The 18,642-nt window shown below is 32.6% G+C and overlaps 1 protein-coding gene across 1 annotated transcript in view; it reads right to left on the bottom strand.

Annotated features, from left to right (window-relative positions):
* Positions 1 to 2,532: 2,532 nt before the first annotated feature.
* The window catches only part of Sytalpha (Synaptotagmin alpha), a 282,148-nt gene continuing 266,038 nt past the window's right edge, over positions 2,533 to 18,642 (bottom strand). Inside the window, exon 9 of the mRNA XM_081741250.1 lies at positions 2,533 to 6,428. Within this exon, the coding sequence (XP_081597376.1) occupies positions 6,121 to 6,428 (308 nt within the window). The 3' untranslated portion in view covers positions 2,533 to 6,120. The remainder of the gene's footprint in view (positions 6,429 to 18,642) is intronic.

Here is an 18,642-nt window from a genome sequence, read left to right as displayed (position 1 = left end):
AAATCTCCCGAAATAGGAACTTTTTTGGCCAATATATCGGGAACGGTAACAGCAATGCAAAAAAAAAAAAATCATTACTTCTTTCAGAGTGTTCTTGATGCTCTATCGAATGGAGGGTTCAAAATTGAAAAATTCGAAAATAAACAGACACATACACATACACAAACATAGAGAATTCAGTAAATAACTCTTTAAGTTAGTTGAAAATGAACAGACCTACCTGGGAGGAACAGAAATGTAAAAATACTTTATCCTAATAGCCAGACTTTCATTCGTCAAGTAACATTGAGACTCACTACGGCATTGAATGTAAGACTTTATGTCCCTTTGTTGTCTGTTAATATTGATGTTTGTGATTTACAATTATTTAATGTATTTTTAAATCACTCTTCTCCCCACCTGTACTTAACTAATTTTTATCTATGTCAAGATTTATTTGTTTTAAGAGAATAAAGAAATTATAAAAAAAAAGTCTCTTGAATTAATTTTAGCCCTAATAACACTGAATTTAAAATAACGTATTGCATTTCTTATTAATGTCTCAGAAGACCTAAAGTTGGTTTTCTGTTCTTGCTTTCCTGAGATGTTTCGCAAGCGTATTTTATAATTATAATTATATCTTGGAATACGAATTTAACACATTCTAGAACCCTATTTGAGTTTGAAATTATTCGAGTTTCAAGACAAGTTTGTCCATTAAAATAATAATCCATTCCTGGATCTCACCAACTAGAATGATTTTAACAATAATTGCATTGGATTTTAAGGTAAAATGTTAACAAATAATAATAATTCTTTTTTCTTAAAAAATGAATTTTTTGAAGACCAATGACGAACACTAAAGAATAACACAAACGGGTACAAAGGCTTAAATTAGCAGCCAAAATCACAGGAGATGTTTTCATTCCAGCTCACGACAACGAACTGCGCAACGAAGTGCAGAGAAGACGTATGCAATTAATAGAGACGAAATACATTCTGGGCGTTCGGATCCCAAAACAGCGTTCGTATTCCGAGTCCAAAATTTGCTCAAAGTTTTCGTTCGTATAGCAAGTTGTTCGAATACTGCGGCATTCGGATTTTGGAAGCAATACTGTATTTTTGTTCTATAATCTTTCTGACAACTGCATTTTATCGAGCTATTCCCTGTCTTTTCATTCGATTTCATGAACAACTTTTAAATTGGTTAATGTTTTTTTCTAAAGTTTTGGGGAAACTGAGTGCTACACGTAATTTAAATTTAAATATACTTTATTCAATGCTATTCGATGGTGTCAATGAGAGTGGAGATAATCAAACTTATTTATTCTCTGGTATCACGGTTTAAGTTCTGTCAATTTTATTACTATTTATTTAATCAATTTATTTATTACCTATTTTATAGAATGGATTCAGGATGCTCATTCAAGCTACGAATCCTCAATTCCTTTCCAAATTTGATGAAAATTCAAAGAAGATTCGCACCTATGGGTAATATATTGAGGAAAAATAGTTTGATTCATACTTTTTGACATAATATAAACTTTTCTGTCATCAATGTTCATTATATAATTGCTGGAATGTCGAACAAGAACCGAAGTTGTGGTACAGTTCATGTATTCTGAATTTCTGAGCACCGACTTCACGACTGAAGGATGTGTAACTGATCATAGAATGGACTGAGTAATTTACTAATTAGATCACCGCTATTGTAAGACGGAGACCTGGTTCGGTTCATGGATCAGTCGCATATTTTTTTACTCTGAATTCTTGCTATAGGATATATGGTAAGACAAATTGGTTGTTTCCTCCTATATCTTATACTGAGTGAATCTCGTTTAGTTTACTTATTAATAGATATAGCTGCGGGTTTTCTTTACAAAGGAAACATGAGTCATCAGCACATATATGAAAGCACACATAATTGTACTTTCAACTGTGGATTGAACTAGTTTAGCCAAAATAAGAAAAGCTAGTGAGTAGTGTATTTTCCATAGCAAAAACCTATATTTGGTGAAATATACCGTCCTCAAAAGAGAAAATTTTGTATGTTAAAAAAAAAAGAAAAAACTTGATTAACTTCAACATCTCTGATTTTAGCATTATGCAAATTTCTTATACAGAAAAGATGATACGCAAAAGAGAAACACATATTAACCAAACGTATAGAGGCACTTTAATGTTATTTACAGTATCCAATTTACAAATTTACATCTTCATTTCAGATACAGTATGGGAAAGTGATCATCTTTGAAAGCTCCTAGATAAATGATGCTGCTCTGACACAATAAAGCACAATCAGACACCTGATATGTGGAGCTTCTGAAGTCAAATGAATCTGAAACTTCAGCAGCATCCTAGAACAAGACATGGAGCTCCAACTACTATGTAGGACAAGGCGTTCCTCCGCTGCTCTTCTCTATTAAGTCCGTTCCTTTTCATATGGTAAACGCTTTTATTGTTCTTATTTCTATTTTTATCTTCCGTGATCAAGGTTCTAAGAAGAAGCTTGGACGTGCGAGTATTATTCAGTGATTGAAATCTGAAGTGAAGTGAAATCTGAAGTAAAATATGAAAGTTTCTGTAAATTAATGTTCTCTTTTCAAATATTAATTAATGAGTTTATAGTTAGTAGTAGATAGAATTCAATATCGGAAAATTTCTTTAATCAATGTTTATTTTAATAGATGACACAAAAAAATAGTATATTATTTTTTTAACTTAACTTCTTTCTGTAACAAATAAAAAAGAAATTCAATTCCAGACATTTTGTAATATCATTTCATATATAAGTCATTTGCATAAACGGTGGTCGGTAGAAGCTCCCATGGAGAAGAAGGATACCTTAAATGTTTTGAGGATACCTTTACCCAGCCGATTTGAAGTATCTCATGCAAGAGGAATCCTCAAAACATTTAAGAACAAGATACAGTAATTTTCAGACAACTCTTAGGCATCTCGTAGTTACTCCGAGATCTACATCATTGTGGCTTGGCATTACTAACTGTATAGAATATTGTTGTTTCTTGAAGTTTAGTGTCTCATTTCAACATCCACACTATATGAGACGTGGATTTACCCGTTTAAGGTAGAATCCATAATACCATTATGTGTTCAACTTTCAATATTCTCCCATCGGAAATCGCACCAGAAAACCCTGCACCAAAGACACGCACGAAAACCATTAGGCCAGTGGGAGGGCAACTAAATGTATAGAAACGTTTTTTTTATTTATTTATTTATTTATTTATCTGCCTACCGTTTGCAGTTATCTTTCTGTCTTTCCGTAGATTAGCGCGCAAAGCCATACACTTTTAAATTTTAGTGAAAATGCTGTAGCTTTCTCTTGTATGGACGCCTCTGTTTTGAACATATTTCACCTTACAATAGCAATATTAGATTACTAGACTTTAGGGGTTGAAGCATATTACAAGCTGAAAGTATTCATTTCGAGATCATCATCAGAAAGGTATTCTGCCATTATTGACGGGACACTTGTCGCAGCTGAGAAGCTTCCGTGCTCCACGGTCTTCTGCTCACCTCTTCGTCTTTACATACGATCTTTTCTGTTTTGGTATCGTCCATTAATTGTAGTCTCCTTCGCTCCCTCCCTCTCTTTCCTGCTACCATCCGCTCTACCACGTTCCTCATGATACAATTTCTTCCTAGTCAATGTCATGGCTAGTTTCTCTCCCTCTTCTTAATAATAACTAAAATTATTATTTTCTTCCCCATCATTTCTAACACCCTCTCATTCGTTTTCTGCTCGATCCAGATAATTCTCTCCATTCTTCTGCACACCCACATTTCGAAAGCTTCCAGTTATTTTTCATCATTTTTGCGTAATGTCCATGTTTCTGATCCATGCAGAACAATACTCCACACGAAACATTTTATGAGTCCTTTTCTCAATTCTTTATTCAAAGTCCCACAAAATAGCATTTTCTCCCTCCTAAAGGCTTCTTTCGCCATTCCTATCCTTGCTTTTATTTCACCTTCACACTTCACATCATCACTAATAATACTACCCAGGTATCGGAAACTAGATACTTGTTCTATTTTTCTCCCCTCCTACTTCTATATCTGACACCGACCGCTTTGTTCCAATTCACTTTGAGAAGAGCTACTAAAATTTATATTAATGATATCCATGTTTTTAGAGACTTTCTTATGTATGTTACAGAACGTTATGACTATCATATATTCCCAGTAAGCAAGAATAAGAAACAGACAAGGATCATGTCACATGCATATAACACATCGATGAATTATTTTTACTTTCTTTGTTTCAGTTACTCATTAAATTCCTTTTCTTCTCTAATTCTTGTTGTCTTTTTCTGTATACCAGTCACTCAAGCAAAAACAGTTACACAAGAAGTAATACCAATTGAACAGTAACCATTTCAGAGATTATCAATAGTATACAAACACTGCGATACACTTTTATTGATAGAAGTTGGTTTCTCCTATTTTTACTTCATTTCAGCAAAGATATTATCTAACTGTGAGAAACATCATAGAAAAATATGTATTCAGTTAAAGTTTGCAACATTTCTGAACTCAAGCAGCAAATATCACATTTTTCGACATAACACACAGACAATTGTTAACAAACTATGTCTGGTCACATTCAAAATAAAGGATCACGAGTCGTGTGTTTGATATACATTTCTTAGCGTCTCCAAACTCATATATACTGTATGTCATTTGTGTTATACAGTACAAGCTCGAAACAACGCGGTTCGAAATAACACGGATTCAGATGTAACGTGGGAAAAATCTCTCTCCCAATAATAATAATAATAATAATAATAATAATAATAATAATAATAATAATAATAATAATACCGTATTTTTTAATTAAAATTTTTCTTTTGAAAGTTCAGTTAAAATAGTAAATTTCTGCACAGAGCAGTTCTGCAGCACAATTTACAGTTAGAATATATTTTATATTACTGTATAATATTGTCATTTATTAGTGCACGAATGTTTCCCTCCTGCAATTCCACGGGGTAGATGTTTGTCACTTCTACGGTCATATTTCGGTATACCAAGATAAGACTATAACGCGAAGGTAAAGCATGTCTCTCAGCAACCGCGTTATATTGATCTTCTACTGTATTTACAGCTCCAATATTTTCCAGGAATTCTGGACAATAAAAGTCAACATTCTTAACAATTCTTACGGCATATGCTATGAAGCTAGCTGTTTGTATAATATGATAAATTGAGTAAAATAACCGAAATATAGCCATAAGTCACTTTACAGAAGTGTGTTTGAAATGAATTATTTCCCATCATTTGAGTCTTAATGTTTTCAGTGTCCTTTGGAGGCTTGTTTCTGAAACACCTAGCTATTTTGTTCGAAGAATACACAAGACATAGCACTACAATTATGATTTTTTTTCTGTGGTCAGACATTAAGACGTATTTGGTCTAGAAAGATCCGCCAAAGACACAATCTCTTCGAACCAGTTACCTGTCGATATGATGGTACAGTGTTTGGAAATCGGTACAGAAATAACTCTATCATATCTTGGTAATTGTAATTATGTAATAATTACTTTTAAAAAATGAATACATATTCATCCTTTGATAACTTTCTATTAATTATAAACTTATTTAATTACAAATGTAACAAGGTTTAAGTTTTTTTACTATAAAATCACTTCTTACAACGTATTATTCACGGACCACATTTTAATGTACTCAGAGCTTAATAACAGAAGCGACTTATGGCTTACACTGTATGTTAAATGCATGCTTCGTATATAATACAAGTGTTCGCAGAGATTATGCAAAAGATCTTCCAGTCAAGTAGCAAATTTTACCCAACATTTAGTCGCATTTAGTACACTGTATTACATTTTCTTACAAGCAAAATGCATACACATATACAGTATATATATATAGAGAGAGATACAGTACATGACAATGGAGAAACATCGATCAACGTTCAAGGGAAACAAAAGAAAATCACAATTATTTCGTTATCTGAAATTAATCTTATTCCTTTACGTTCTTCATTGAGTAATACAATCATTTTCTTCTCCTTATTTCTCCACTCCGATCACAAAAAGTCACGGACATCAAAGTTTAAAAAAATCTGTTTGCAGTTCTTTAAGTTACTTCTATAATCTATCATTCAGGATCACCAAGAACAAGCCATTGCGCAACTGCTGTTTTGCTGGTAAGAACCTCTTGAAAATATTCCAGTTCTTCCCCTTTACAATTTGGACCAATCACAACACGTCCTAACATTTCATTTTGTCCAAGAATACTATCGTTCATTACACAAAACTCTATTGAAGAATTCTTCAATAGTTCTTTTCCTATGCTAAACGTCAGTGCCTCGTTAAACACGGGATTCACAGTATTTCGAGTAACTGAAGTTTTCTTCTTCTTTACCTTTTTTCCTCCTTGAATAAGGGAAACTTTCACATACGGATCTGAAACAAAAACATACAATCCATTAATAGTGAAAGATCATGAGAGAACAATCATTATGTCTTCATAGAACAACATTGAATTACGTCATTATGACAAAATTAGGTCAGAATTCAACATAAATCTGACAAGAGAAGTTGTAGAAAACAAGAAAACGCTATATAGGCTAAAAAGAACGTACAGAAAAACAAAGTACAAACATGTCGAATATAAGACGGGAGCGGTTACCTGGTGTTAACTAGAAGCTGTAAAGAAGAAACTAAGGAAATACTGTTCGAAATTGTTAAATGGAAATCCCATACAATAAAACGAAAATTAACATAATATAATACAATACATACAATAGAACAAAAATTAAATACAACTTACTATATATATCAGTTTGAGAGCGGATTTAGGAAAACATTTAACCAGACATTAAATTCTAATGTCATTGGGATCGGGATACCTCAACCAAATGTTATTTTAACGTAAGATGTTGGTATAAATCGTGTAGGCTTATGCCAGTTATTGATCTTAATAAATTAAATATTAAATGCGTACTGTGTATATATAAAATATGTGAAGGGGTCATACAGAAGTAAGCAACAAATACCAAATAAATTACTCACATTTCATAAGTGTTTGATGCTGTTAAAATTGTTTCTTAAAAAGAAAACATATTTTTAAGTATAAATATTTTTTACCAATGACGTTTAGTTTTAACTGAGCGATTTAATGAGGAAGCTGAGATTTCCTCTATAAATTAGTGCAGGAGCTTAATAAAAATACCAAAGATTAGAAATCATGCCTGTTTTGAAGAGAGTAAAAAGAAAGTGTAGTAACTACCATAGAGGAACCTTAACAACCCAATATGCAACATTTTAGAAAGAATTTTGAAGGAATTCAGAAGAAATATCAAAAATAACGCGAACAATACGGTTTTACGAAACGAAAATCAACAATAGACCTCATATTTGCATTCGAGTAGTTAACTAAAAATAATGGAAAATAAGGTATGCGGTAATGTACTTAGATGAATGGTCAAGGTGAAATTATTGTTTATCTATAGTTCTAAAAATTTTACACAACGTATGCGTTTATTCTTGCTAGTAATGTGAAATTCTTATTACGCGAAATTCACTACTATCATTCTTTTTATCTTTATTTATCGTATCTATAATGTTAAATTATTTTAAAATATTATAAAGAAAAAGGCTCCGGCATAGATCTTTCGGATACAATGCACGAGTTTTACTGTTATTTTTATTACCGTCATTTTTAATGTAATTACATTGCTGCTTCCGCTGATTTTTAATATTCAAACTCTGACTTTTGTGCAATTTCTGTTGGACATTTATTATTTATGTTTAGGTAATTTAACAACTAATTGAACGTATAGAACACATTATCAATTAACACAGTACTGGCCTTGTATGTTCCATCAGTAATAATAAGTAATACCTATTCTTGAATTTCTCAAGTATAATTCTGGATTAGAAGTTTAAGGGTAGATGCTTAGATACTTAGTTATCATTACTGATGGAACATACAATATATATATATTACAATATATATATATTACAATATATATATATATATATATATATAATCTTTATAAAGTTAAGATGATATATTTAAGCTCCCAATTCATTAAAACTAACTTTAGCAACCAAAATTTACATAGATAATTACTCGAAAGAATAAAACTATTACTTGCTTGATTAATTGCTTATGTTTTTCTTAATATTTATTATTTCTGCGTTAGCAAATCAAACTTACATCTGATGCAAATGGCTTCCACACTGCTTACATTTTAACAATCTAAATGTCTGTCTGTTCACTATTTAATTGCATAAATGTGTAAATCTGGCCACCGAAGAAATCCATATGTTATGTGCCAGACTCTTGTCCTAGACAACATTTACATATAATTGTTGCAAAGTAATAGTAGAGATGTAAGGATATACTATGTCACCTTTTATTCTCAGCAAACCTACTTTGGCTATTTTAAATTTCTTAAGGAATTTGTTGTGGAAAATAATACATTTATCAGATATGCTAATGGTTCCACCATATACGTATGTTGTATCTTGTTTTAGGAAATTATTGTTAGAATATCGTTGAAATGTGCTGACCATTTGCTTTTTCGTCTGGATATTATTTAGTCAACTTCTGTGTTATAATCTTGTAAAAGAAGCGTTATTTTGTAAATTGTTTGGTACTTGTAAGTGCCATGTGTGTGATTGACTGTAAGTAGGGAAAGTTTTTATATATATTTTCTACGTTTATTTTTGGTGCGAGCTCTTGTGATTTGAATTCTACATTAATCTAAGTCCACATCTCATATAGCCTCACTACTGGAGGGGACGCTAAACCTCAAATCAATCAATTAGCCAAAGCCTTTATTTTTAATAAATTAACTACTGTATTTGTAGATGTATTTTAATGCCATTGGTTTGTAGTTTGAGAAATTCGTTTCCACGATTTGCTTTTCTTGATGATCAGTTTTTCTTGTTACTGTTCGTCTCTTCATTCCGAAAAAGTTACTTTTGGACGTCCACCCGTCTGTTTGTCTAGATGTACGTACACGCGCCTAGACGTTACACTGTTCAACATATCTGGAACAACGTTTAAACTTAGTATTGTAAAGTTTTCTGTCTTTTAGGGTAGAGCTAAAAGGTGGTACACGGGAGTTTGGACTTTCCCATCATCTTTCATTAAAAAAGTTTTCCTCTTGAATACAAAAATATTACAAATAAGTACAAATGCATCTAATTACTTTGGAGGTTTGTTGATGAAGTCTAAAGGAGCCCAATGACAATGCGGCTTAGGGTGTATAGGACAGGTATCTCTCAATGACTGTGCGTTTTAAAAAGGTAGAAAGGAGCTCAATGACCAGGCATCTTAGTGCGTATAGGAAGGGTAGCTCTCAATAACCAGGCATCTTAGAGAGTTGATGGTTTTATCAACCAGATGAGACTGATGTTTTCTATGGTGTCTAGTCTCCTTGCTATGCAGAAATGTTGCTGACAGCTTGCCTCTGCGTTACTTGCCGATCGTTGGCGATGATGGACGATGCTTTCTTCGTGGTTGTTGTCTGAAGAGTGTTTATTTCAAACACGTGGTGTAGGAACATATGGTTATATCCAGAGCTGGATTTAGGTTTGGTGGGGCATTAGGTTACTGAAGATAATGGGGCCCTTTATGTGTCCAGATGAGAGTAGGTCTCTATATACAGAAATGAAGAAACCAGTGATATTTTAGGAAGCAGACTTGCAGAAGGGGCCCCATTACTTACATCATAGGGGCCTACACAAACGAAGCACTGTTGCTATATGTAGATGTTACTTTATTTATTGTTTTTCTTATATTTTGGAAATGTACATTCAATTTCTTCCTTAATTTTTTGGGGCCCTAAGCTATAGCTTGTTTAGCTTATACATAAATCCGGAACTGGTTACATCCAGCATGGTGTGAAAACAGGTGGAAACTTACAATATTTTTTCCAAGATTCTCAGAGGGATATTTCTCGAATTTTCTTGCTAATTCCAAAATAAGGGTAATTTACTAGAGGGTGAAATATATAATATTGTGATTTTCTCGAAAACGGTTCTAACGATTTCGTTTATAGTTCATAAATATTTCACTAACAGTTATACAATATGGCGTAAGTCAGGGCTGCCCAAACAGTTAATCGCGATCAAGTGCCTCTGAGTATCGCATAGATCTTGAAACTATTTAGAGAAAGTGATATTATCTGAAAAGAAATCTTAAACGTCATTTTTTTTAGAGAGTTTCAATTGAGAGAAATAATTTCGAATAAAATTACGAAAACACCATTTCTGTAAAGAATGGGAATAGTATTTCTCCTATGTTTGACAAAGGATAAGTGAGTGTATTTGTTTTGCATTCTATAGACTTACACAGTACTCCTCCTTCTAAAAATATAATCTCTAAAATTTACAACTCAGCCAAGATATCCATTCGTACAATATACAACGATATGTTGTATCATTATCATTTTCTTGTATTAAGCTTGTAAATTTTTGGGCGATACTTGATTTTTATATGCACTAGCCAGCTATATTGATAGAAGAAGAAGAAGGCATTAAATTATGATTTTGTGTTTTTTAATGTTGTCATGGATACCTTTTAATGTAGGTAATGGAATGTTTTGGTAACCAGGACGACGGATTGTTTGTTTATTATACAAACGTAAGTTATAATGTTTTATGTTGTCCCACGTTAAGGATTTGAACTTTCTAATAAACGATATATGTGCGATAGTGAGTTAATTATTTTAGTTTATTCATATTGGCTCAATAATATCTTAAGGATCAGGACAATGTATGTTGTTAAAAATACTAGAAGCAATAAACTCATAAATGTCCCATATCAACAACTGTCCAAATCGTTAAATAGCCATGAGCCACTTGAAATAAAACTGTATAACAAGTTGCCTGCAATACTAACAAATAAACATATAGATAGATTTAAAAGTAAGTTGAACGATTGGTTAGTTGCAACGCCCTTTTATTCTTTACAGGAGTATTTTACATGTTTAATTGAATTGTAAAGTATTTCGTAATTTCGTGTTGAGATAATGTTTAATCTACGCATATCGTTATTGTCATTCGTTTTGTAATGTCATTTCATGATTAATTTTTAGATTATTATTCATTTATACTTATGTATCAATATTATATCATTTTGACGTTATCTATTGCTATGTATAGCTCAACGACAATATCATTATTATTATATATTATTATTATAACGCTTGTGTGGTTCTGATAAAGAAAGGAAATTTGAAAAGACATTATTCCACTTTGCATAAAAACAAATGTAACTGACTCTCCTCCAGAAAGTGAATTAGGGGAAAAGAAAGTGCAGTGCCGAGACAATTGCACATAAATAAATTGCTAAAAGACCATAGTGGAACGCCGAAGATTTTCACAGTCTTAAATAAATCACTGAGTCAAAATGTTCGACGACCCCTGGCGTAAGTAATTTGTTACGAAAAAGATCAACAAATAGTAGTTTACTCTTTGAGGTAAATTTTATACGGGCAGTTTTCGAAAAATAAATAAATACATAAAAAAAAATTAAAAGAAAATTTGTCCATATTTCACAAATAAATATTATATTATCAACTCTACAATGTGACATAAATTGTATCTTATGAAAACACCACAAACGATAATTTAACCATAGGTTAAGATTTTTAGGGCATATTTTTTTAAAAAAAATACCTTGGGTAATGTCGACGTTTTGGGTTCCTCGGGGCTGGAGAACGTCATTATTAATGAAAAATCTAGAAGGGTAGTTTACTCTTGGTTTTAGTGTATTTATCTTTTTTACTATTATTATTATTATTATTACAATTTTCTACAGAAGATTCAGTTGATTTTTTTCTTTTAATTTCATAAATAAATATTACGATATATTAACATTTCTGTAATATGGCAACTCTAGATTTAGTTTATTGTCACTAATTTAAATATTTTAGAGAAAGTGACAGTAAGAATTTAGGCCTATTTTATTCTTCTTTGTCTCTATTCTTCTTAAAACATTAAACTTTAGCTATTTCGCGAATTTGCTAAGCGAATTCCTAGAGAAAAAATAATAATACTTTCATCAAATATGCTAATGGTTCTTCGAATATGTTGAAAGTTTCTTTTGAAAATTATCATTAAGATATCGTTGAAACTTTACCAACCATTCACTTTATATATATTACTTGAGCATCTTCCATGTTGCTATCTTTTCTAAGATCAAAGAAACAGTTTTGTGAATTGTTTAAAGCTTGTTATCATCGTAGTGTTTAACGATGGCGAGTGCTTAGAAATATAGGGAAAGTTTTATATTTACTGTATATTAATAGAGTATTTTTGTTTTCAACAAAATGAAAGTGTACTTTAATGCCGTTGTTGTGAAGTTCAAAATATTCTTTTCCACGAATGCTGTTCTTTGAATGGTTAGTTTTTCTTCTAAACTATTAGCCATGGTTTTTTTTTCTCTTGTCATTGGACACGATTTCTTTTTTTAACTTCTGATCGATAACACAGGGCCGCATAGGTTCTGTTGTTTTTATAATTTTGGGTATTTTATATGTATTTGAACATGCTGAAACCGAAACTGGCACTAGTTTTCTCATATCACGTAAGAATGTCTTACAATTCACGATTTATATATGTTGATTGCGGTATGCATGTTTAAGCGTAATTCAACTGATTGACGCTAGATGTCACAAGTACGTGGTGAAATTATCCAGGCGGTAATAAAAATGAATGTGTTTTAAATGTAAGGAAGTTTAATTTAATTAACTAAAATTTTGCCTACATGAATATTTAAAATATTTATATATCAAACCTTGTTATCTCATTTCAAATAAATTTCATATTTAATTATCGCAAATCTTAGATGTGCTTCAATAGTATGAAATGTTAATATCTTAGGCTAGTTCTTTTTTGTAGTTCCTTGAATACTGTGTTGCCATGGCATCTCGTGGTTGTAAGAATAGATCAGATTTATTTTGTTACATCTGTGGTGAATTTGTTCCACACAAACAGAAACAGAAAGTTACAGATTTTGTATGAAGGGCATATTTCGGATACTTCCGTATGGAACTTGGAGATCAAGATAAATCGTGGACTCTACACAATCTGTGTAGATCTTGTGTGGAATCGTTACGAAAGTGGAGCACTGGAAAGCGGTCATCTATGCCATTCGCAGTACCAATGCTGTGGAGAGAACCCAAAAACCACAGCGACGATTGCTACTTCTGTTCCTGTGAAATTGTAGGACACAATACTCGAAACAAGACAAAGATAGTGTATCCCAATACTCCTTCTGCAATGAGACCTGTGCTGCACGGCCTAGACTTGCCTGTTCCGACACCTCCATCAAGTCTTGAGTCCGTAATGATCCTAGTTCGTACAGTGATTCAGTGGAAAATAGTGAAATTGAAGTTTACAACCTCCCTAGCGGATCTCGTGACCCTATACCACTCACTCAACGCCAGCTCAATGATCTAGTTAGAGACATAAATCTGTCTAAATAATCTGCTGAACTTCTTGGTTCCAGACTTAATGAAAATAACTTGCTGGCCTGTGGAACATTTTCCTGGCACAGATATCGGTAAAAATAATTTGTGCAGTATTTCTCAAAAGAAGGTTCTGTAGTGTTTATTTTGATGTGTCAGGTTTGTTGATCAAGTTAAATTTCCCTTGCCTTTCTAGTGATTGGAGATTATTCATTGACTCGAATAAAACAAGTTTAAAATTTGTTTTGTTATATAATGGAAATAAGTTCCCCTCAGTTGCTATTGCTCATTCTGTGTCACTGAAAGAAACATACGAAAATGTGCAATTTATTCTTAATAAAATTAAATACGACGTACATGGTTGTGTGGTGTGTGGAAATCTGAAGATTTTGAGCATTGTATGGGCAACAAGGTAGGTATACGAAAATACCATGTTACATCTGCGAGTGGGATAGTAGGGCACGAAATGACTACTGGGGAAGGAAACAGTGTCCATTACGGAAAACACTAAACGCGGGATCAAAAAACATCATTCAACAAAATTTAGTCAGTCCTGAGAAAGTTATACTACCTCCCCTTCACATAAAATTAGGATTGATGAAACAATTTGTTAAGGCACTCGACAAGGAAGGCGAATATTTCAAGTTCATATGCAACAAATTTCCTTCACTTTCATGTGCCAAAGTGAAAGAAGGTGTCTTTGTTGGCCCAGACATGAGGAAGTTAATGAAGGATAAAAACTTCGAGGCAACAATGACTAATGCTGAAAGGGATGCTTGGATAGCATTTAAAAGCGTGGTGGTGAACTTCTTGGGGAACCAAAAAATTGCTGAATACAGAGGTTGTTGAGAATATGTTAGTTAAATTTCAAGAACTGGGTTGCAACATAAATCTCAAGTTGAGTTCTCATCTTGATTACTTTCCACCAAATCTCGAAGAATTAAGTGAGTAACAAGGAGAACGGTTCCACCAAGACATGAGAGATATGGAGAAAAGGTATCAGGCACTTTGGAGTGTTAGCATGATGGCTGACTACTGTCGCACACTGCACACAGAAACTTCAAAAGAAAATCACAAGAAAATTAGGAAAGCTTATAAGAGAAAGCGTGCTAAAAACGATGTGAAAAATAAGTTATATGACAGTTATATGACTGTGTTGATTTCCATTTTACAACGTATATATTTATGTATATATTTCCATATTATATGTATATATGTAGTAATCTGTATGTGTAGAGAATCTTATATTCTTTTCTTTGTCTGTCTGCATTCACATTAAACAAAACATGTTCAGTTATTTACCATAATAAGCTCTTTAGTCTGATAGGAGATAAGAAATAAGGTATAATATAGCAGTATTGAATACGGAAGAAGGCCCAAATTTTGACATTGATTTGTAAGAAAACCTTACGTGACAGGGAAAAACGAATTCATTATTCGTAATCAGCTAGGAACAAAGAATTAAGTTCACCTATTAATCAAAAAACAACATGAACTTTTTTTCAATTTGCAGCCCTGTGTAATTAGTCCAGCGAGTTTCTCGAATTTTCTCCCTACCTCTCAAAATAGGATAATTTACTGGAGAGCAGGGCCCACTATGGGCCATGACCCGGGGCGACAATTTTTGGGAGGCGTAAAATTTTCTCAGATCATGCTTTTATACCCTCAGTTTTGGAAATTTTAGAAATTCATTACATACGCAAATATACATGTAGATATGACACAAGGTTTTTACATTTTTTAAATATTCATGCCACAAGAATCTGCTTTGCCAGAAAATCCCCAGCCATGATCCTGCAGCGAGGAAGGAATTATAACGTCAATTAAGTGCCAGGCTTAATTGTACGTCTAGCAAGTGTTTTTGTTAATATCGGAGCTATATATATGGTTTTTGCGTCCAGTTTCCGAGAAAAGGATTACAAGTTTTCTCTCTCACACACGCACACTCTCTCTCTCTCTCTGTGTGTGTGTTTATGTCTATTTATCATTCAACTAAGAACACAAGTAAAAATATACCAACATTTATTTACGAAAGTTTTTACCACATTTATGAACATGATAAAAACTCAGCTTTTAGAGTCGACTTGTTGATAAATGTAGTCAATTCTTTTTCTTTCTTTCTTATTTTTTCCTTCTTTCTGAAAACTTGCTAACAACAGTGAAAAATAATACACTTTTAGTAACATAATCAATTAAAAAAGTGCTCCATTGCAAATAAAACGAGCTATGATATGTGTTATTTTTGTAGTGTCGAACACAATACTCCCACTGCAAGCATTTTATGCGGTCATTGTCTGATAAAAGCTAAAATAAAACCAATTCAATTCTCCAAACACCCCTCCCAAAATCCCCCCTCAGATGATAATTATATTTTTTTTAAATATCCAAAACTTAAGATGCTATTGAACAGGCCCGGAATTAGGGAGGAGCTTAGGAGACTTTAGCAGTGAGTATCCAGTAAAAAATGAGGAATGGATTTTAAAAGATAATTACGTGATTATTATATAATTATGTGATTATTTTAAAATATATTTATTTTTAAATTCCTGACGTCACTTGAAACACGAGCACGAATGCACATACACACACACACACACATATATATATGAAGGGTAAGGGGAAAAAAGAAGGAATGTCACAAAATTACATTTTTGAGAAAACGGCATTTTAATATTGGAAATTACGTACAAAGAATAGGGTTATTAAATCTTTCGTCCCTTTTTACATGGATATTTCTACATCTACACGTGCATGGCACATACAATCAAATAGTACCAAGAGTCCCCAACAGATAGGACAAAGCACCCGGTAAAGCACATACATGGACATTCCTTGTTTTTTCCCCTTACCCTTCATATATAAGCAAAAAACTTACACTAATCATCATATGAAGCTGCGGGTAGTGGCAGAAGTCTGGGCGAGAAAGAAAAAACTAAAGTGTTTCCTGTTATTGCAATTTAACCCAAAAAAGGGTACTTTTAGTCGATAGGGGTCACGCCACATTACTAGCACCACGCCTCTCAAAATACATAAATCGGAGCTTGTTATTGAGCTAAAACTTAAGTAATGTGTTCCCTATTGATTACGATAAGTTTGAGTTTTTTACTCGATGTAGAGATAAGTTTTATATAATTTTGTTTTATTTCCAGTAGCAAAGTTTTGTTGTATTTCTCTGTTATTACAACAATGTCAAGGTGCTCATGAACTGGTACCAGTGTGTAAAAATCTATTTAATCACAAAGAAAAATAAGCTTTTATTTGTTCTCCTAATATAAACACGCTGGGAAACACGTCTACTTAAGTTAACTTCAACAAAACCATGTAAAGAGTAGCCATCGTCCATGCCTCCAATGTCTTATAAAATAATTTTAAATATGTTTTCCTATCAAGTTGTCAATAAGCCTAATAAATAAATTCATCACTATAGTGGTGTGTGGTTTAAAGGTGAAATAGATGAATCCTAAAAACACGAGAAATTCGGCCGAAATTGATAAGTATACAGCATATTGTAGCATCACTTTGATTTTTCTATATAAAGTTCAATGTTCAAATGTCAATTAGGCCAATGCACCAGGAACAGGGAAGAAACTTCAAAAAATAAAACAATACAAAGGCATTATACTCTAAGAGAATAGAAATGCAGACACATAAATGTTGTAACGCGGAACTGCTAGAAAACACTGACTGTAATTTTCTGTGTTTTCAAGGAATGCTTGGTATAATCATGTGTTGTCAAAGTTTCTTCTTACGTACCCATATTGAACAAGATATGAGGTGACAAACATCTGATGTTAAAATAATAAACAAAGAACCCAATTCAAGAACAAGATGAACAATGAAAACAAGAAAGTGTGAATTCGTATAAAAGATTAGAATTGGGAGAATTCGTGGTCTTTTTGCCGATGATCTTCGCCCGTGATCTTTCATTGTGGACATTCTGATTATTAGTCTTTGGACTGTTGGTCGCCACTCAACAATAAAAGACTCACTTGAAAGTTGATTGTATTCTCTTAAAAGTTGATTTAGAAACAAAAACAAAATATTAGTTAATCAAAGTTCACAATTGTAGTCAAACACTTTTTAATTGAATCAAAACACCATACAAAAAAAGAAAAAAAAAACACAACCGCTGTTAGGTTCATCGCCAGAAATCAACAAAAGTCACCATTTCTTTCTTTCTTTCTCTCTCTCTCTCTCTCAAAAAAAAAAAAAAAAAAGTGTTCCAGTACCAGTTAAAAGAAAATAAAAATAGTCTTGTTCATATATAATGTTGCGTTCCATGACAAATCGTGAATTCTGCTAAAACACTTTAAAACACACACACTCAAACATTCCTAAAAAATTAAAATAATATTAAACACATTCAACCAACTACATTCATGATTTTCATTTATACACTGAACAACAAACCAAAGGAGCTTAGGCTAATTTAAAGTTACTATTCACAATAAAGTGTAAGTAAAAATCGCTCACCCTCTTTAATATTAAAAATAACTAATTTTCTATCATACCAAAAAAGAAATCAAAAATATTTAGAAATTCAGTAACCAAACTCAAGGAGATTATTCCTAACACCAAATGAAAGAAAAAAGATCTAAAAAGCATGGGTCGAAAAAGTCTTTTTTCAAGCCCCGAAAATCCGAAACGTCACGCTTTCAAACCCCTACCTCGGAAACTATGGAATATCCAAATGATTGAAGGAATTACACAGGAACTAGTATGCGATCTATATAAATATTGATGTTTTCAAAGTCCACCAGTATCGGCGAAACGAATGTTCAATTAGTATTTAAAAGTGTATCTTCGTATTCCAACTTACTTTATACAATTCGATTCACCAGTACCGAGGATGATAAAACGTGGATATTTGGATAGAGTGCATTCTAGTTCCTGAGTAATTTCTTGACTCACTCGTGATAGAACCCTAGTTTGAAAAAATCGGTCGCTGCAGGATCATGACTGGGGATTCAGTATGACAGTACTATATATATATATATATATATATAAATCTTACTTCAAGGCTTTTCATGCGTGAAATAAATTGTTCTCACACCAGGAAATATACATATTTAATAAGTGCCTGGTTAATATTGGCATTTCATTATACAAATGGAAAACACATGGTACTTCCATATACGAAGATATGAGTTATATACCAAAATTAGGCACCGTTTTGTCATAGTTCAGAA

The sequence above is a fragment of the Thermobia domestica genome, chromosome 2 (genome assembly GCF_964235325.1).
Source record: "Thermobia domestica chromosome 2, izTheDome1.hap1.1, whole genome shotgun sequence".
Lineage (NCBI taxonomy): Eukaryota > Metazoa > Arthropoda > Insecta > Zygentoma > Lepismatidae > Thermobia > Thermobia domestica.
The sequence above is the reverse complement of the archived record's forward strand: the minus strand, read 5'-3'. Positions and strand labels throughout refer to the sequence as shown.